Consider the following 21551-nt stretch of genomic DNA (forward strand, 5'->3'; position numbering starts at 1 on the left):
TAAATAAATAAAATCTTAAAAAAAAAAAAGTGTATTGAAATAAATGATACCTAATTATTGTCATGCACTTTTGTTGAGGATGAACTGTCCCCAGCTCACCTTCTACTGAAAAAGAAACTAAGGCAGGTATCAAAAGGAATGAGATCTTGCCATTTGCAACGACGTGGATGGAACTGGAGGGTATTATGTTGAGTGAAATAAGTCAAACAGAGAAAGACATGTATCATATGATCTCACTGATATGAGGAATTCTTAATCGCAGGAAACAAACTGAGTGTTGTTGGAGTGGGGGTTGGGGTGGGAGGGATGGGGGGACTGGGTGATAGACACTGGGGAGGGTATGTGCTCTGGTAAGCGCTGTGAATTGTGCAAGACTGTTGAATCACAGATCTGTACCTCTGAAACAAATAATGCAATATATGTTAAGAAAAAAAAAAGAAGAAGAAGAAGAAGGTAGCGGGAGGGGAAGAATGAAGCGGGGGAAATCGGAGGGGTAGACGAACCATGAGAGACGATGGACTCTGAAAAACAAACAGGGTTCTAGAGGGGAGGGGGGTGGGAGGATGGGTTGGCCTGGTGGTGGGTATTGAGGAGGGCACATTCTGCATGGAGCACTGGGTGTTATGCACAAACAATGAATCATGGAACACTTCATCTAAAACTAATGTTGTAATGTATGGGGATTAACATAAGAATAAAAAAATGGAAAAAAAAAAAAAAGAAAGAAACTAAGGCAGGTGTTCTCAAACCATCATCCCTGGATGAGCATCCCCTGGGAACTTGTCAGAAATGCAAATTCTCGGGCCCCACTTCAGAGCTTCTGAATCAGAAACTCCGGGGGTAGGGTCCAGCCATCAGTTTTAACAAGCCCTCCAGGGACTTCGGATGTATGGTAAGCTGGAGAACCCTTGAACAGGAATCAATTGGTCAAAAAATGAATGACATGGGACAGAACTACAAAAGTGTGTGTGTGTGTGTGTGTGTGTGTGTGTGTGTGGAGGGGGGAGCGAGGCAGGAGAGCACTTTGATGGTGTCTGTTATCAATCACAGCAAGAAGACACAAGCAAATTATCCTCACACTGCCCCACTCAGTACCTTTTTGCCGGCTGGCCTTGGGGCTGCGGTCGAACTGGGAACATCATTATTGCCTGAGCAATAGTAGGACATCCGACTGCAGGTGCGATCAGCACTCTGAAATACACAAACCGGGACTCATCAGTCCACCGACAGCGGTTCACTTAAAAGATGAGCCAGCGGTCTGGAACTCACAACCTCAGAATTCATTTTTCATGTGTTTCTTACTTTTTTTTCTGGTTACAAAGGTAAAACAACTGTCACAAATAAATACAAAACAAAGCAAAGAATGTGAAATCAAACCTCATTCTACTTGCTCCTGAGACAATCACTGTTAGTAGTTTAGTGTGCAGACCAACCCAGAGTTAAAACCTACTTAGGAACAGGGGGTGCTGAAGTCCCTTGGATATTCTGACTTTATTGGGGTAGCAACAACAACAACAACAACAACAACAACAAAAAAAAAGTGTGGGAACAGCGCCTCTCTGTGGGCTAGGATGGTACTGTCACAGGCTCCTAAATGCTATATTTAAAAAATTGTCAAAAACCACTGTGGACAAATGTTCTCCCCCTGCTACACAACAATTAGAAAATTCTTAACCCAATCTACATAGAAATTTAATATTTTCACTTTTATTAAATGAAATCATAACGATCAAGGCTGTCAATGATAGAGGCAGGCCGATTGTCCCCTGGGCAATCAGAAAATGCTAATGCGGGCGCCTGGGTGGCTCAGTTGGTTAAGCGACTGCCTTCGGCTCAGGTCATGATCCTGGAGTCCCGGGATCGAGTCCCGCGTCGGGCTCCCTGCTCAGCGGGGAGTCTGCTTCTCCCTCTCCCGCTCCCCCCTCTTGTGCTCTCTCACTCTCTCTCTCTCAAATAAATAAATAAAATCTTTAAAAAAAAAAAAAAAGAAAAGAAAGAAAATGCTAATGCTTAAAGGGACCTTACACATGAGGTCGGACTGTGCTGTGTTGGCAAATGTTTAACAACCAGCTCTTGGGGGGAGGAGCTGATTTACAGCATTTGCCTATTTCTGTACCTTAAATGCTTTTGTCATGGCAGATTGCAAGTTCACATGACATCACTGAACACGGTGTTGGGAAGAGACGTACACCAGCAAATCATTATGGAGTATTTCCACCATACAGCTACTAGAGACACAAATAACCTCAAGAACACAGAAAAGAGTAATGTGTAATAAAATATCGAGGAAGGGCTGGTGTTTGAGTACTATCTTTTTAAAGTAGAATAATTTTGGATTTATGGACAAGTTGCAAAGGTGGTCCAGAGTTCTTGCACGCCCTTCTTCACCCAGTTCCTCTTGATGTTAGTATCTTACATCACTCTGGTACCTTTGTCAAAACTAAGAAATTAACATTGGCTCCTTACTAGCAACTAAACCACAGATGCGGATTTCACCAGGTTTTCCACTGATGTCCACTTTCAGCCTCAAGATATAATCCAAGATACCATGTTGCATTTAGACTATTTTTTATTTAGTATAACTTATTTGTTATTTATATAATGTCATTTTTTAGTAGTATCTAACAACTGGCTCAGAAAATGCCAGAAAATTTGAACAATCGGCTCTCAGAAACTGGTAGGAGCCCACTCCAGCCCAGCCCTGGATTGATTTTGTAAGTCAGAAAAGGTGGCATAGGAACAATTTCATATGGTGCACACTCGAGATTGTCAGAATCTCTAGTGGATCCATAGATGATCCTTAAGTTCATCCAGGGTCCAGAAACTCTACAGAGATGAGGAACAGGAGGCCCAAGGGAGGAGCGGACTCCCCCATGACCACAAGGCTGGCTGGTGGTGGAGTCCAGACCCAACCCCGGTCTCCAAATTCCTTTTTCTCACAACATACTGTCTCAAGTGCGTGGATTGTGTAAGAGAAGTTATGTCGAAACCTAGAGAGTTTGATTTATCATAATCAGGGGAAATGATACTAGTTGAAAAACTTAGCCATGGAGGCCATGGATAACTGGAAAGAAAATTCAGATGAAGAATTCATGGTAGCTTTGTGGAAAAACAAACAAAAGCCACTGAATTATACACTTAGAAGGGTAAGTTTTATGGTGTGTGGTTATATCACAGGCTCGAAAAACATTTTCAAATGAGACACACTTTACAAAATATCTGACTCCTCAAAAGTGTCAAGGTCATCAAAAGCGAGGGGACTCTACGAAATTGTTACAACCAAGAGGAAACTAAGGAGACAGGACTACAAAATATAATGTGGTATCCTGGCTGGGATCCTGGAACAGAAAAAGGACATTAGGGAACAACTGAAGAAATCTGAATAAAATATGAACTTTAGTTAAGAATGATCACAGACCAATATTAGTTCATGAATTGTGACAAATGTACCATTCTAATGTAAAATGTTAACAGAGAGAGACTAGGTATGACGTATACAGAAACTTTCTGTACTCTAGTCGCAGTAATTCTATAAATCTGCAACTGTTATAAAATACAATTATCAAGAGAAAGCAAAGAATTCATGGAAGGAAAACAGTATAGCCCAAGTCATCAACCATCTCAGGATCTGTTTCTGTTTATAAAACCTGGCTTTGCTCTTGGGAATTATTATATGGGATAATTAATCTGTGGATGTTAATGAATGTAAAGGGCAGATATTTAAAAAATAAAAATGTTTGATGTTCTAGTCATCAAAAAAGAAAGTTAAAGCTACATTGTTTCCCTTGAAAATAGATTCCCTGTGGCTCAATCAGCTCTAAAAACTTCCCACCAGCGTCACTAACTAACTGAGCAGATCTTCAGTGCCAGTCTTGCCTCTGCTTCTTTCCAGAATGCTCTCGATCGTTTCAAAAGCTGAAGCATGACAACATGTGACCAGCAGAGCTGTGGTACTGGTGGTGGTCCATTTTGTGCGGTGTCTCCAAGTTTTCGTTAAAACTAAAAAAGCTCACGTCCCTTTCCCCGCGAGGGCATCCTCCTTACCTTTGAAGACATGATGCTCTTCACTTCCTCGTCTGCCGCAGAGTGAGTCCCCGCGAGGTCTGGATTACTGCTGCTCATCACCCGGGCCTGCAGCAGCTTCGAACTCACGGCGGCGGCAGACGTGCGGCCGTACGTGTGGTAGCGCGGGTCAGGGAGGGCGGCAGCGGCACCACCTGCACTCCACCAGGTACGGACATGCCAACAGAAAGGGGATCCGAGTCACTTACTGTGCTTGGAAGGGAACCGGAGAGGGACAGGGTGGAGAGTGGAATGAAAACCCACTTGATTAGATCTTGGAATTAGGGTCTTATTATCAAATGCCTAGGGGAGGTCAGAGGGGCATTGCTTTGGGGGTAAGTAGGGCGTGAGGCAGCAGGGAGTGGTGAGGACTGTGGTAAACTGGAAACATGTGCCTCATCCAAAGGCAGAGGCTGCTACTGAGCTTCAGCCTATTATTGCGACGGGGAAACAGCCCCCGGGGTCACAAGAGCTTTTGCTTGCTCCAGACAAGCTGGAAATGGGAACTTTTAAATTTATTAATATTTAAAATAAGACAACTGTATAAGTCATGCAAGATCTTCTGAGATAGGAGAATCCAAGGAAGCATCTGCACCCCATGAGGATAAGTATATATTACATATCGTTGTTCATTTTTAACTCCATCTATGTCTTCCAAAGTGAGTATGCAAGTCTATGAGATATTACCAGTATCTTTAAAAACTCAATCGAAATTATAGGTTTACTGGGGCACCTGGGTGGCTCAGTCCATTAAGCATCTGCCTTTGGCTCAGGTCATGATCCCAGGGTCTTGGGTTCGAGCTCGGACCTCGAAACCCTGCTCAGTGGGGAGTCTGCTCCTTCCTCTCCCTCTGCAGCCCCCACTCCTGCTTACTCTCTCTTACTCTCTCAAATAAATAAAATCTTTTTTAAAAAAATTACAGGTTTACTTGTAATGAGGCTGCATGGTCTAATAAAAATGGCAAGTTTCTTCATTAGGACCTGGAATTTTGTAAACTTGTTGATGCTTTTTACATCCTGCGGACCAGAAGTACCGGTTGATTAGGACCCTGAACATAATTGGGAAGAGTGGAGAAATGCATTATTATTACTTCAGAAGTTTAGTTTGGGGGAAATGAGGAAAGGGATTTATCTTTTCACAATGAAAACTTTAGGAACCGGTGCTCACCACGACTATCGGGTATTTATTGTTTTTCTTTGTCATTATTATCCTAGCATCCTAGACACCTGTTGTCACGTCTCCATTTTTGAAAATAAAAGATCCTCACCTGAAAACAAATTACCCACTGGGTAAAGGCCAGTGAGGGGTTATCACAGAGGCAGAAAAAAATAAGTGCTTCGGGTATAAAAAGAGGGAGGGAGGGGGTGCCTGGGTGGCTCAGTTAAGTGTCCAACTCTTGATTTCGGCTCAGGTCATGATCACAGGATCCTGGGATGGAGCTCTGGGTGTTGGGCTCCATGCTTAGCAGGGAGTCTGCTTGAGATTCTTTCCCTTTCTGTCTGCCCCTCCCCATGCTCATGAGCTCTGTCTCTCTAAAATAAATCAATCAATCTTAAAAAAAAAAAAAGAGGGAGGGAGGCAGGAAGCAAGTTGGAAAAAAAAAAAGAAAACGAGAAATAAATTTTTAATTTCAGCATTCACGTAAGTTTTGTATCATTGATACAAAAATAAATTAAAAATTAATAAAATCAACTCTAACCGAAAAAAATAAAATTCAAATATAAAATTTAACTTTGGGCTTTTTATTACATTTTGAATGACGGGGCAGCGGGGTGGGGGCAGGGGCCTGCCCGCCAGGCGCCCGCAGCTGGGGGCCACGCTACCTGACTTCGGTGGGTCCCTCGGCGGCTCTGGCAGGCGGAAGACGTAATGCACGTAGGAGGCCAACAGGCAGTTCCTCCCGTGCTGGTCCTTGGCCAGGTCCTTGCTGTTGTGCAGACTGTTGGCTATGGCCACCACGGACTCAAACGCAAACTGGGAGAAGTTGGCTGAGGAACCGAGAGAAAAATGGGCGGCCTCACAATTGGTCCCGAATGAACCCGAGCTAGAATGTTCTCTGGGGCAGCGTCCAGGAGTCCTCACAGCTGACCCGCTGAACCAGGCTGGGCACAACGAGGGCCAGGGCAGGGTGAGTGGTTGTAGTGACTTACTGCTTACTGCAAACCACTTCACCTCTCCTCCTTCGTCTGCCTCCTCTGGCCAGCACTGTGGGTCTTGACCACAAAGACAGGAGACCATCTAGGCAACCCTCCCTCTCCACCGTGCCCGCAACCTGGGTGCTACTCAGTGGGACCTGCCCTGATGTGAGTACCGTCACCTGGGAGCCTGTTAGAAATGCAGACTCTCAGACCCCCCAGACCTACTGAAGTCAGAATCCGCATTTCACAAGATGCCCCGGTGATTCTGACACGCACTCCCGTTTGAGATGTGCCGTTGCACCATGTAGACTCTTGGCGTGCAGGTTAATCTAAAAAAGTAGGTATAGGGCGCCTGGGTGGCTCAGTCAGTTAAGCGGCTGCCTTCCGCTCAGGTCATGATCTTAGGGTCCCGGGATCGAGTCCCGCATCGGGCTTCCTGCTCAGCAGGGAGTCTGCTTCTCCCTCTGTCCCTCCCCACTGCTCATGCTCTATCTCTCTCTCTCTCTTTCAAAAAAAAAAAAAAAAATCGTACAAAAAATAAAAACGTAGGTGTATCGTGCCATTCTCCAAAGTGGGTCCACACAAAACTATTGATTCACCGTGTACGGTCTTGTTCAGGAGCTCCCAGCCCTCCACGGTTTGGCTCCACCCTCGTTACCCAACCTTGTACCCATTCCTGCTCAAATTCAACTTCCTTTAAAATGAGGCAGTTGTTCTGTCCCCATCACATGTCTGCTCTGTCTTAGCTCTGCAATTTTTCTCACGCTGTTGTCCTCAGCTGGAAAGCCCTCTGTGCTCCCTCCAGCAAAATCCCATCAACCCTTCACCGCTGGGCACCATCCCGCCTCCTCCACGAAGCCTCGGACAGCACTCGGTACAGGGCTTCAGGGACGCCAAGACTCAGAGTTCTTTGGCTGTTCCCGGTGGTAACCTCTGTCTCTCTGAGCAGGCTTCCAGCCTTCGGGGCTGAGGCGCATTTCTCCCACCTTCTTATCTCCCTCCTGTGACGACCATAGTTCCTGACAGATAGGTTCTGAATAAATGCTTATATGCTAAGTGCCTCTACCTACTCGGCCTGCTGTCTCCCCGTGACAGGTGGCAACTTGCTGCAAAGCAGCAGCTCAAAACCTAGGAATGAACACTTTGTCTATTGCACAGGTCTGTGGGCAATCGCTGGAACATACAAAGCAGGGTGCACATATGTGGGCACATGGGAAGGAATGTGGGAGGCGGGAGCTTGCCACTCTGCAGGAACCTAGCTGGAGAGGCAAGGGCTTCACGTAGGAGATGCTGGCCTGCAGCACAGGATAACCTTATCTGTGGCGCCACGAGAGATACGTCCCAGGACACAGCGTGAACGGGGGATTTGGAGGTCCTCTTCTTCCCTGGCTCTGAAAGCTGCCCAGTGTGTGCCAGGCTCTGAGTTCATCACTCCCTCCCCACCCATTCATGTGCCACAACCCCACTGTGAGATTCACTTCTTTTCTGACACTCCCAGGAACCCCTTCTGCTCTGAATCGGACACTCCAGGAGTCTTACACATTGTATTTGGTGTTCATTTGTTCCAAGTAAGCCTTTAAAATATACTCTCAGACAGGAAGTCTGTATGAGGGGCTGCCAGGGGCTGAGGGGAAGGCTGAATGGGGAGTGGCTGCCAAGGCGCATGGGTTTCATTTCGGGCTAATGAAAATCTTCTGCAATTGGATACCTGGATAGTTGCACAACCGTGTGAATGTGCTAAAAGCCAATGAATCGTATGCTTTAGTGAATTTTACGGTATGCATATTATGGCTCAATAAAAAAAAGTGATCCCACTGAATTTCAATTTAGACAGTTCCTTTGCTTCCATTTAATACGACTTGTCTTACTTCCTTAAAACATTATATCTCCTTGCTGGTCAAGAAAACAAAAATATCTCAGAGGTCGAATAAATCCATCAATTACCAGGAATGGAATTTGAATGATCACCTCTAATCATTCAATACATCTGTTTTTAAAAACTATTAATTTTAAGCATCCTGTATTAATATGGTTTTTATTTTAACGTCCAGGAAATCTAAAAAAAAAAAAAAAAATTATCACTGGTCTTGGCTTCCCTTGGACTCACATCATCAATAGAAAGGAAAACCCCATTGTCCCTGTTCTCAGGATTTCTGGAAAATCATGTGTCCTACAAGGCGCTGCCTGCCCCTCCTGCCTGCCTCCAGCCCCGTGGGCCTCCCACCTGTCTGGCCGGCGATGACCATGGGCTGCACGGACAGCTGGAAGAGCTTGTCCAGCACCAGATGCAGGAAGAGCACCAAGGGCTCCAAGCGGGAGGAGTTCAGGCAGATGAGGCTGAGCTTTAGCTCATGCTCCAACGAGGTCTCGCTGATCTTCTGGTCCAGCACGCGGATGGGGAAGGTCACCTGGCTCTCCAGGGAGTGGCAGAGGGTGAAGAACTTCTCCAGGTGGTTGTCCTAGGAAGACAGACGGCAGGCCTCCTGGGGCTGACCCCATCCACACTCACCAGTGGATGCATGAGCACAGATAAGCTCTTCACGGGTGGAGTCTCAGGTCTGGGGACTAGGACCCGGCGGTTTCAGACCAAGGCTATAAACAGCTCTATAGAGCAGTGGGCACAAAACAGAATCTCTTGATGACTAGTAACTGAAGAAAACGGAATTTGGCCTCTGATCTGGTTTGTGGGCAGAGGCGAGTACACCTGGTTAAACACACAGCCAAAAAGGGGTCTGAGCAGATGTAAAGTGAGGACGGTGGCAAGAAAAGGAAGGAACAGAGAATTGGGGGGAGGGGAAGCTTGGAGAAATGGCGGAATGACAGAGGGAAGTGAGACACCAGCAGGAAAAGGTTGCACATGGAGCCCCTCACATGGTTTCTCAGCCCAAAGTGCAGATACTGCGTTCCTTCACCTAGGCGCTCGACATTTTTTGGAGGTCTCTCCCTTTAAACAACCAGTAAAACCTGAACAGGTCTGTATGCCTCCAAAAAGAACTAAAGGTGATTTTTTGTTTTATCCATGCATGAAGACTCTCACTGATCTTTCATTGGACCATCCACAGAGGTTTCTCTGCTGCACCCCCTTCTTCCTCAGGAGCCCTCTGACTCTGATTTGAAGAGGACACTGATGTTCCTTACCTGGGTGTGAACAGAAGAAACAGCTTGCACTTCAATGTTAAATACTCCCTTATGTCCTTCAGCCCACTTAATGGGAGGATTCTGTAAAGGGACTTTCTGTGTTAAAGAAAGAAAAAAAAAAAACGATTAGCAACTCAATCCCCCTTTCTGGTTACTGACAAGCAGAGCGAGGCAGCTTGAGTGTAAATGTCAGGGTTATACAGATATCTCCCTCCCTGGAAGCCTGATAGAACTAGCCTTGGAGTTAGGGGTCCCACACTCAGGTTAAGTTCTTCACTGAACTAGTTATTGTCATTTTGACAAGTCCAATTAACTCTCATTTCCTTACCCCAAAAGAAGGGGTCTGAAGTGAGTGATCTATTTTAAGCTCCCATCCAGCATAGATGACCCTGGATTCTAGGGATTGGAATAAAGTAATATTGCAGTGATTTCCCTGTTAATTAGGAATGTCAAGACAAAGTGTAGAATATCTTATGACACATGAAATTCTAATGCTTTCAAGGGCCTACAGTTACTTTGCCTTTTAACAAAATGTTTCCAAAGAGCAGGCCCACTAGGTTCCTGCATTAATTACTCAAAATGACTCTTCTATACCATTTATATATCAACACTCCTGCAGTCCTTAGGGACCATTTCTTCCCTTAAATACCCACCAGAATCAGCATTCTCTAGAAACCTCAACATACAGCACTGAGAGAGAATGGCCTAGCCTGACCCAGTCACAGGAGTGTGGGCATCTCTTGCATTCTAGTGGAAGGAAGCATGCTGTACTTGCAAGAGTAGGATGTATGCATGGGGTGTGGACTTTTGGAACTATCCATGACAGAGTCACAAACTGGGCCCCAAAGCTGGATCCAGCCTACAGACAAGTTCAGTGTGGCCCAGTGTTGGAAACATTTTGAATTAGTTGCCAACATTTGAAAGTCAAGAAATTTCACATGAAAGCTTGCTTTATGTTTTAAGATTTTTTTACTTATTTGAGGGAGAGAGAGAGAGAGCGAGTGGGGAGAGGGGCAGAGGGAGAGAGAGAATCTCAAGCAGACTCCATACTGAGCATGGAGCCTGATGTAGGGCTCGATCTCATGACCCTGAGATCATGACCTGAGCCGAAATCAAGAGTTAGACGCTCAACCAACTGAGCCACCCAGGTGCCCCCAAAGCTTGCTTTTCTAACTTCCTTTGAGAACTGGAAGATACAAAGACACGGGCCTGCATCCCAGCATGGTGGGATATGACCCTCGACAGGCAGACCATCTCCAGCGTGAACACATTCCACAAGGACTCAGCATTCATGATGTTGCTCCCCTGACCCCTGGGGTCACCAGAGTTTACCACCTATAATCTAAAGTAGCGCTGTCCGCTACAAATATTACATGAGCCATATATGTCACTTGAAATCTATTGGTAGTCACTTTTCAAAAATTGAAAAGGAACATGCAATAATACTTTTAATACTGTTTCATTTAGCCCAATATAGCCTAAAGATTATCGATACAATATATAATCAATATAAAAAACTATACATGAGATATTTTACATTATTTTTTCCCACTAAGTCTTTGATAGCAGGGTTGTATTTTATACTTACAGCACATATCAGTTTGAACTAGCCACTTTCAGTAACCACATGTGGCTAGTGGACAGTGCGGGTGAAGCTAAGGGTATGTCTATGAAGGTGGCATAGTGCAAGAAGTAAAAAGGAACTAATATAAGGAAATTACTTTAAGCACTGAGTTTGTTGCTTGCTATGCGTTTATCTCATTTAGTGTCCACAGCAACCTTACAGGCTGGTATGGGTTCAGTTCATTACTGAGACTCAGAGGGTAAGCAGCTTCCCCATGTTCTCACAACTAGGGAGTGGTAGCATCTGGATTTTGGATCCAGATGTGTCTGTCTCCAAAAACCCACGTTTGTCTTGCAGCATTAAGAAAATAACTGGGCATTCTAGGAAATCAGAATGTGCAGCCTGATGATGAAAAGGTGGTTTTCGGGGCTTCGGCAAGGGGCCACATGTCCAAATCATAGAGTCATCAGGGAACGTCTGTGAACATACTCAGGTTGATCTCAGGTGGTTTTGAGGCGAGTGGTTTTGGTGGGAAGCCAGGCATGTGCCTGTAGCCCAGAGCAAGGGAAGCTTCCCTCTCTAGGGGAAAAAAAGCAAATATGACAATAACTGAATAGCTTGGGGATGATAGATGGATAGTCAGAGTGGAGAAGAAAGCTGACTCTAAAAGTTGGAACAAACTCCAAATTCCTGGGAAATCCTTCAACTTGAAAATTGCAAGGAAAACAAGAGATAAAGTTGGGAGGGGGAGTCCTATAGATAAAGAGTCTTACAAGACATGTCAACCAACAGCAATGTGTGAATCTTATTTGGATCCTGATTCAAACAAACAACTGTAAAAAAAAATGACACTGGGGGCACCTGAGTGGCTCAGTCAGTTGAGCATCTGCCTTCAGCTCAGGTCATGAACTCAGGGTCCTGGGATCGAGCCCCGCATTGGGCTCCCTGCTCAGCGGGGGTCTGCTTCTCCCTTTGTGCTTTCTCTCTCTCGCAAATGAATAAATGAAATCTTTAAAAAAAAATGACATTGATGAGATAATTGGAAATTTGATCACTGAATGGATATTTGAAGATAAGGGAATTATTAAGGTATGACAATGGCATTGTGATGGTTAAAAAAAGAGCCCTTATCTTTTAAGATAATTTAAAAATAGTTATAAATGAAATGATACGATGTCTGGGATATGCTTCAAAATCATACTTATTGATGCCAACCTGCAGCAAGCCGAGCGAGAAGCATGAGAGCTGGTGCAGAGCTGGTGCTGTGGGGGTGAGCAGCGGAGAGTCCTCAGGGCCCCCTTAAATGGGTGGATTGCAGCAGAGTTTGGGTGAGCAAGAGGCAGTGCAGGAAACGGGGGGAAGGAAAGACTCCTGACGTTGGCATCTTTAGAGGAATAAAGGTAACCAAGTGCAGAGGGCCACAACTGACCCAGAGGAGAAACTGGTGGAAGTCAGCGTGGGAATCTTTTAAAAGGATCAGTGCTGAGAGCAGCTGTTAACACAAATGGGCTCTGTTTGCCTCCCCGTTTACAATGTATTATTCTGTGAATCCCTTCCTTTTTTTTTTTTTTTTAAAGATTTTATTTATTTATTTGAGACAGAGAGCACATGAGAGGGGGGAGGGTCAGAGGGAGAAGCAGGCTCCCTGCCGAGCAGGGAGCCCGATGCGGGACTCGATCCAGGGACTCCAGGATCATGACCTGAGCCGAAGGCAGTCGCTTAACCAACTGAGCCACCCAGGCGCCCTTGTGAATCCCTTTCTTGTGCATAATGCAAGGTAATGCTTCCTTGGGTGCAAGTTGCATTTACTAAACATTCAGAGTTGGTGATGAATGGGGTTTCATGACCAGTGTCTTCTCCCCTCCTATCAGAGCAATGTGCTCTTAGAAGATGCAACGTGATGGGGCGCCTGGGTGGTATAGTTGGTTGAGCATTGGACTTTTGGCTTCGGCTCAGGTCATGATCTCAGGGTTGTGAGGTCAAGCCCCATGTTGGACTCTGCGCTGAGTGCGGAGTCTGCTTCAGTTTCTCTCTCCCTCTGCTCCCCCTGCCTCACACGCTCTCTCTCAAATAAATAAACCCTTAAAAAAAAAAAAACAAAAAGAAGATGTAATGTGCTGACAGGTGATTGCTCCCCAAAACAGGCTGCACATTCTCAGTCATGGTTAAGGGAACAAGAAGTGGATCTGGGAAGTGGTCCGAGACCACGCTGGACAGGAAACGCCAATGGCTAACTTGCTGGTTACCTCTGCAGAATGCATGGAGTAATTGGGTGGCAGCTTTTCCAAGGCAACTGGGAGACAGTAGGATCCAGTTTGAAGACGTTCATTTAGAAGAATTGGCAGCCACTGAAACAGATGATGTAAAGAATAAAGCGGTATTTATTACAACATATAATTCTGGCCATTTATCTAGCTCACAATAATCAAATGCAACTAAATGATGATTAGATATTGACCAGGCCTCTTTTGGGCAGTAATTTCTGTCAAGTTCTTTGCATTTTAAATTCCCTGAGAGCTCCTGAGATAGTAATATCAATGATTTACTGTTTTCAGAGCTGAAGCAGTAGCATTTTTCTTTACAGCCAATGTTTGTGAGTGTCTGGACAACATCAATGTTTATTTTACCTTTTATATTTCTTAAAGAAATAACTTTCTTCCCCTGGGAGGAAAAAGAGCTGGTCTTATACGTGGCGCATATATATGAAATCTGGAAATAATGGACATTGCAATGCTTTTTTATAAATGAGTATTCTTCCAATATCTATCACCCACAAGCTTGCCATTCCAGAAATTTGTCATCTGCTAGGTCAAGTCATTTCTGCTTTTTCTAGAATCTGGTCTGGCACATTTTGCTACTTCTGACAGAAAAAAAGCAAGTGAATAGAACCGAGTTGTTTATCTCTGCAGGGACCTCGGAGTCCAACCAGTGCAGTGTGAATAGGCAAGTTGGCAAAGACTCACCGAATATCCCAGAAGACTTTCCACGGAGGCTCCCTGCTTCTGCTGACAGCTGATATGATAGAAGGTGAACAGGAGGTGATGATTTACTGTTAGCTTAGCGGGGAGCTTGATTTTCACTTCTTCATAGAAGTCAGGAGACCTGTTTCAAAAGCACATTATACATGAATAACTTCTAGCAAGAACAGTGACTTCTCTATCAGTTGTAACGCCACAGCCCTTTGCTCCTTAGAATTGGCCTGCTTGGTGTTTTGCTTTTCATTTTATATCATTCTGCTCCCACACTGAAGATCCTTGAGACCAACCTTTATACCACCAGATATGCTTTGCTTACATAAGATTGCTCACAAACTAAAGGCTTTGTCAGGAAAAACAACAACAAAAAAAACTCCACAAATAATGGAAAAGTTCAACTTAATTTGAAAAGAACATGAGGCTCCGAGTCTTGCTGTGACCTCCTTTTCTATCTCCACCCCCAAGACAAGGACTGGCACATGGCTGGTATTCATCAAAGGAATTTGGATTAGCAAATGAATGCTGGTGGGAAAGAAATGGAAACTGATTTACTGAATTACAAAGTCCCAGAGACCTAAGGGCGTCAGGTGCATTACTCATTTCAACCTCATCTCAAGGCAGGAAAGAGCGTTCAGAGAAATACTTCAATGGATCAAGGTTATCAAACCAGGCTGAAACCTGAGTCCATCTGACCCTCTCTCCCTTACCTGTGAAATGTCAATAATGGTTTGAGACATTATTCTGTGACTCAATTTACCCACAGAATAATGAGGGTTCCATTTCTCTTCTGGACAATTGAAATGTTCTTAGAGTAGATAATAGGGCAGATAGAGACAAGGAGACAGGGAAAGAAGAGCTGGATTTTGCTTCTGGCTCCCTGCAGTATCTCCAGGCAAGTTAGGAAATGTATTTCTTTATTTAATACCATAAAACTTCTCTGTATCATACTACATCAGAAGGCTCCAGAAAGTCAAAACAATATTCATTCTTAAAGACATGTTCTTCTCCCGGTCTTCGTTAATGGCAAAAAGTATGCACCTCCAACACAGAATCATGGAACTGACATATATTTCCTTTGTCCTTTAGTCTCTGAGCTATAAAAACTTCTGGGAGGAATCACCAAAAGGGGATTCAGAAAATCCAGGAGATAATGACAACCGTGGCATGTATTTGGAACTCTGAAATGTACTTACTTATTATGGTATGTAATAGCTGTGTATACTTCCTGCAGAAATTCAGGGCCACTGGATTTTCCAAAGATGACCTGTGCACCAACACAGAAAAGACCAAATTAGCAGTGATATTTGGGTGTATCAAATCAACTATCATCAGCCCCACGGCTGTTCTGGTTTCACAAAGCTACATTTTATAAATTAAGGGTGCTGGGTTTACAACTGACCCAATTGCATACAAGAACCAACTGTGAAAGGTAAACTGAGGTCCCAAGGAGCTATATTAGTGACCAAGAGCCACAGGTTTGTGAGACTGGAAAAATAAAGCCCTCTCCACTCTGCCTCACTGTCTAGAGGCCCGTACTCCAAGCAAAGCCACATAGTTTTGCCCTCTGTGACTCTGGTCCAGGTTCTTTTCCCTCCAAAGACATGGACCTGTTCACTTGGGTAATCAGGACCTTCACTGGCTTGTTGACATGTTTCTGCTATTTAGAAAAAGACACTAGGGGCGCCTGGATGGCTTAGTTGGTTAAGCAGCTGCCTTCGGCTCAGGTCACAACCCTGGGGTCCTGGGATGGAGCCCCACGTCAGGCTCCCTGCTCAGCGGGGAGCTTACTTCTCCCTTTCCCTCTGCCTGCCGCTCTGCCTACTTCTGTTCTTTCTCTCTCTGTCAAATAAATAAATAAAATCTTAAAAAAAAAAAAAGAAAGAAAGAAACCTCCTCTGGCCTGACTTAGCCCTGAAGGCACAAGATTTGACTCACCTTTGGGCAAAGAAAACGAGCCTTCTCCTAAATGCAGCAATTCTCATGACAAGGTCCCAGGGCTTGGGGAGTGGAGAACAGGCTGGGATTGGCCCTCACTTGTCCCCTCCAAGAAGCTTCTGCACAGCTGTACCTGGCAGCCCTGGGAGCTTTGCTAGGGGCCAGAGCAGAGAGAACGAGGGGAGCCCTCCTTGAGGACTTCTTTCCCATCACTGTCACAAGAGGATACCTTGCTTTGGGAAGGTGAGTGGGTCAACAGAAGGATGGTTTAAAAAAAAAAATTGGTATCTGAAGAATAGAAGCACTGGACAACATTTCCTTCAGGAGAAAGGTATAGGAACTGAATTCTAGGACTTAGGGAAAATAGTAATAGCTAACTGCCCATCTCACTTAGTGGCAGATAAGTAAAATAATTCAAATTCTGGTCTTTTGGGTTCCTTAGAGACTGCTGTACTATATATTTAGTACTTGATTTATATTTTGCCTCAGGCTGAAGATCCATTCCTGAAGGCTGCTGAGACGGTGTATGTGTGTTTATTTTAATTTTTTTTTAAGATTTTATTTATTTGACATAGAGACACAGCGAGAGAGGGAACACAAGCAGGGGGAGTGGGAGAGGGAGAAGCAGGCTTCCCACTGAGCGGGGAGCCCGATGCGGGGCTCGATCCCAGGACCCTGGGACCATGACCTGAGCCGAAGGCAGACGCTTAACGACTGAGCCATCCGGGCGCCCCTGGTGTGTGTGTGTGTTTATCATTACTAGGCAATACTTTGCATTTATCTCCAGATGCTGTCTGGGCTTGGGCAGAGTACAAACATGGCCGACCCAGCAGGGGCCGTCTCTCCAGCTCTTATACCATTAGAGTGGTATGGGAAGTTTTCATAACATCTTTCAGTGCTCTAAAATGCTCTGCATCCCCAAACTTCACAGATCACTACGGAATAAGTCAGGGAAGAGACTTTCAATTTAGACTGACCCTGTTTCCCCTTCAGCACACTGGGACCAATATCGGACTAGCCATCAAGGCCTTTGCAGGTGCTGATATGTGGGCTTGACTGGACGGACTCGGTAGGCTGACGAGCCCTGGATTCTGTCTGTGTGGACTGACAAGGGAAGTTCAGCCCACCCTGGTGGGAGGCACACATTTATCTCTGTCTTTACCGGCATAGCGTTGCTAGCATCCTCTCCACACATAAACTGAATCTTTATTGTAATATTCCGGGCCGATGCCAGTTTGTTCGCAAAGTTCAGCCTCTGTGGGTAGACGTAGAGAAGATTTCTGGAAAAGAAAAGATAAAGAACCAGTGAATAAAGTGGCCAAGTTCTTCCCTAAACGCGAAAGCCTGCACGCATGAAGGAATTGTTCCGAAGGAGTTTCTCCTTTCAGAAGTGAATTATTTTTGGAGGAGTGAGGTCTTATGGATTCTTCTTCTTCAGCTGCAGCCAACTGATAATAACCGACACTGTTCTCTGCTTTGCTACATAGCGAGATGGGGTCTCTTGCTGCCTTCGAATATGGAAATCTGCCTAGAGGTAGTATGTCTGATACAAAGAAAGCAACAAGGGGCGCCTGGGTGGCTCAGTCGTTAAGCGTCTGCCTTCAGCTCAGGTCATGATCCCCGGGTCCTGGGATCGAGCCCCGCATCGGGCTCCCTGCTCGGCGGGAAGCCTGCTTCTCCTTCTCCCGCTCCCCCTGCTTGTGTTCCCTCTCTCACTGTATCTCTATCAGTCAAATAAATAAATAAAATCTTTAAAAAAAACAAACAAACAAATAAAGCAACAAAAGGTTCAGCTCATTTTATTTTTTTATTAATTATTTAATTTATTTATTTGAAAGATTTTCTTTTTAAGTAATCTCTACGCCCAGCGAGGGGCTTGAACTCACAACCCTGAGCTCAAGAGTCGTGCTCCACTATCTGAGCCAGCCAGGCACTCCTCAGCTCATTTTAAACACAATGACCAAAGGCGATGGGCCTAACTTCGTTTCTTTTCTTTCTCTTTTTCCCTTTCTAATCTCTTTTTCCCTTTCTAATCTGTACAAAGCAGTTTCAGTTTCTTCTTACCATGGCATTCTGGATAGGCTTAGCTTTCTTTTCCTATCTAAGACGACAGTTCAAACCTCCAGCCCAATAAGCTATATGACAATAACACAACAATATGAAAAATATATCCATTTATCTGACAGCTATGGGATAGGCACTAGGCTAACTATAATTTTGTATGTTTTTTTCTATTTGCATTTTTACTAGTATATTCCACTAAAAGGTAAGCTCTGGGAAGGCAGAGATTTTTATCTGATGTTTGATCCACTGATGAATCACCAGCAGTTGGAATAGTGCCTGGGACATAGTAGGTGCTAACTAAATATTTGTTGAATAGAAAAACAAATACGTATTTTTTTGATGAATCATATTCCTGACTCAAAGAAACAATGATATTAACATTCATAGAGCACTTATCCTGAGCCAGGCAATGTTCCAAATACTTTTTTTTCTTAAAGATTTTATTTATTCATTAGAGAGAGAGAGAAAGAGCATGAGTGGGGGTGGGGAGAGGCAGAGGGAGAGGGAGAAGCAGGATTCCCACTGAGCAGAGAGCCCGACACCGGGCTCGATCCCAGGACCCTGAGATCAAGACCTGAGCGGAAAGCAGACCCTTAATCATCTAAGCCACCCAGGCGCCCCCCCAATACTTATTTATTAAACTGTTAAATTCTCATAATTATCCTATAAGTAGGTTCTATTGTCATGGCATCATTGCCATGTCGCAAATAAAGAAAAAAGTGAGATACAGAGAGGTTACATAACTTGCGCCAAATCACATAGGTAGGAAATGTCCGTCGGGAATTAAAGTCAGGATGTCTGGCTCTAGAGCTGTGTCCCCTCTCATCAGACCCCCACTGAAATGACAAGAATGACCTTGCCATACTGTGTTACTCATGACATCTCTCAGTGACAAGTCTGCCTAACTTTCTGGGTCTTACTAACAAATGAGTGTCAACAGGACACAAGGACTGATTCAAGTGTCCCCTTCTTTGGGCAAATGTCTTGTGTTCCTCACACTTGGTCCACTATTCTAACTCCTAGGTGGCACATTCACCCCGGGACAGTTACATTCTTGTTCCAAAGTCTTCCAAGATGACAAAACAACTTTGTGTGAATTAGACACCAGCAGAGGAGTGACTGTGAGGGGCCAGGTGACCAGATTTTCCTTTAGTGGATGTGGGTTCCCATAACAGTTTACAAAGACTTGCCTATTAATCCATACAAGGGTTTCTCAACCTCACCGGTAGTGACATTTGGGACTGACAATTCCTTGTTGTGGGACTGTTCTGTGCATTGTAGGACATTCAGCCCCATTGCTCGACCCACTAGACATTAGTAGTATTGCCCTCCTACTGAGTCCTGACCATCAAAAATGTCTCCAGAAATTGCCAAATGTCCCTCGAGGGGCCCAAATCACCCCCGTTTGAGAACCACTTATTTACACATGGGAATTTGCACAGTAAAGATCCGTACATTGATCCCTGGCCGATTTCCTGTCCTTGATAGACACAGTCAATACCATTCATTGGGTCCATATTCAGATGTAAAGTACGCTCCACTGGAAAAGGCTGAAGTCAATGCTCAAGTATAAGGCAGAAGATGAAAAATCTGTATCTGTTTAATTTATGAGGTCTGTGATAGGGAAATCAAAAGAGAAGGACTAAGCTGGCAATGACTCTCTTCTTGCAACTCTAACACCTTTGTTGTAATAAGCAGTTTGATCCTGCTGTCACGTGTGGGTGAAAATGGTCATTTTGGATCTGTGTCTGCATAAACATCCAGATTTGCCCCATGGCTCTTCCTATGACAATATCAGCAAGGACAACCCTAATAACCCAGACAAGACCAAGTGGATGGGCTGAGTGAACCCACTCCTGATGGACCAGGCTGATAGCCCCCAATGATTTGGTACCAGACATATAAATAAAGAGTGAGCCATGTGACAAGAGTTAACGTTCAAGGGAGAGCTTCCTGAACAACTGGGAACGGATGTACTGATGCTCAGAATCCCGTTTTCATAATAAAATTTCAGAGTTTGAAATTCTGTTCTGTAATATAGTTCATGCAAATTATCATTGTTAAAAGCAAAGATACTTATTTCCCTGAGTGTCGTACAACCTTTAGTCTTACGCCAGGTTTCAAGCAAGGTGCATTCCATTAGCCTGCTGGTCACTGAAAGCTGAGCACAAACCAGCGCTGCCTGGGCTATTCTGCAGACCCCAGCGCTTAGCAAAACATTAACAAATATGTGGGGAAGTAGAGGAGGTGGGCGACCAAACGCTGCAGGGAGAGACTGGGGAGACGAAGATATGCAGGTTAATGTGCGTCCTGAATTGCTTCGAGGGGGAAAGAGGCAGCTCCTTTCCCTAAATGTTTTGACCTCAGAACTCATTTCATTAATCTATTCTTTCATGGTATGTTTCACATGTGTAATGTTCTGAGAAATCACTTGGGAAAACATTGAAATAAACTTATCCGGGGACAGAGGAACATCCCACATCAAGGGAGGAAAAATGCATACGGACTCTCTGCTGAAATAGTTTTGCAGGATAATGAGTGAAGGCTCTCAGGTATTCAAGGAGAGAAAATGCAACTTGGAATTACCAAGAACACACAGCAGCTGTTACTTTGCTTGTGCAAGTTCGAAGGCCAAGGATGCAAATAAATAGCATTCCTATGTCTTACTTTACCCTAGACTCTCTGTATTGGGTGACTCGCTGGAGGCAGAATGGGGGTGACACAGTGCTGGGGACAGATCTGAATTGCTCTATGTGTGACATCTCCAGGCCACTCTGCCTCGGGCACGGATGGTCTGGCATGGTACACACACTTCCCCTGCCTCCTGGCCTCTATTTCCAACTCTTTCTGGCTACTGTCCTGTCCTCTTACGGATCTCCTGTGATCTCAGGATCACCACTGGCCGTAAATGGCCAACTGCATTGACTGCGTCCTACATTTAAGTGAAAAAAGAACATAAATGCAAGGCAAGAATGTCATCACAAGGAAATTAATTAAATTTAGGTAACATGCATAATACTCAACAAGCTTCAAAAGCCACTAAAGTGTTGACAGCTTCCTCCAAAGAGGAGATGGTAGGCCATGAGAGAGTGAAGGGATGAGCACAGAACTCTGGGGAGCGAGAGCTGGGAGACACCAACCCCAAGCCCCAGTTTTTGCAAATGAGAAAAGAGAGGCCCTGGAAGGGAAAGGGACAGTTGTCCTCTAGGAGTTAGCCACGGAGCAGTGCTGTGACCAAGCCCATGGCTGTGTCAGGGGCACCTTCCAGATCTTGCTCTGTCAGACAGAGGGAGCACAACTGGGAGGCTGTTAGGAATGGACATGGAGGTAGTAAGGAGGACAGAAGGCGGTCCAAAATTGGGTGTGGGCACGTGGCTGGGGGTAGCGACCCCTCTCTGCTCACGCTTGCTCATCTTTGCGGCCACCGCTCCCCTCTGCAGAGTGAATGTTTACTGAGTGGTTGTGTCTAGAGTGGGTAAAGGTGTTGGCTCTGGAGCCAGAGCTGACGGTGGGCAAGTTACTTAGCCTTTCCAAAGCCCCAGCCAGGCTAACAGTCGCACCCACCTCACAGGGCTGTGGTGTGCATTAATGAGTTAACTATCCTTAATCATTAAGGATACTGACGATGATGATGATTTCCTGCACACAGCAGGGTCAGATACGCACCACAACCT

The 21551-nt window shown here is 44.9% G+C and overlaps 1 protein-coding gene across 1 annotated transcript in view; it reads right to left on the reverse strand.

The window, feature by feature from the left end:
• The window catches only part of DOCK8 (dedicator of cytokinesis 8), a 226633-nt gene that overhangs the window by 75032 nt on the left and 130050 nt on the right, over nucleotides 1-21551 (reverse strand). Inside the window, exons 15-23 of the mRNA XM_064580028.1 lie at nucleotides 16976-17093; nucleotides 15072-15142; nucleotides 13867-14005; nucleotides 13150-13251; nucleotides 9340-9435; nucleotides 8426-8660; nucleotides 5887-6051; nucleotides 4045-4217; nucleotides 1096-1191 (exon numbers count right to left, since the gene is read on the reverse strand). Of these exons, the coding sequence (XP_064436098.1) occupies nucleotides 1096-1191; nucleotides 4045-4217; nucleotides 5887-6051; nucleotides 8426-8660; nucleotides 9340-9435; nucleotides 13150-13251; nucleotides 13867-14005; nucleotides 15072-15142; nucleotides 16976-17093 (1195 nt within the window). The remainder of the gene's footprint in view (nucleotides 1-1095; nucleotides 1192-4044; nucleotides 4218-5886; nucleotides 6052-8425; nucleotides 8661-9339; nucleotides 9436-13149; nucleotides 13252-13866; nucleotides 14006-15071; nucleotides 15143-16975; nucleotides 17094-21551) is intronic.

This window comes from Mirounga angustirostris, unplaced genomic scaffold (assembly GCF_029215605.1).
Source record: "Mirounga angustirostris isolate CCGP_5_RB_7025 unplaced genomic scaffold, mMirAng1.0.hap1 SCAF_15, whole genome shotgun sequence".
Taxonomy (NCBI): domain Eukaryota; kingdom Metazoa; phylum Chordata; class Mammalia; order Carnivora; family Phocidae; genus Mirounga; species Mirounga angustirostris.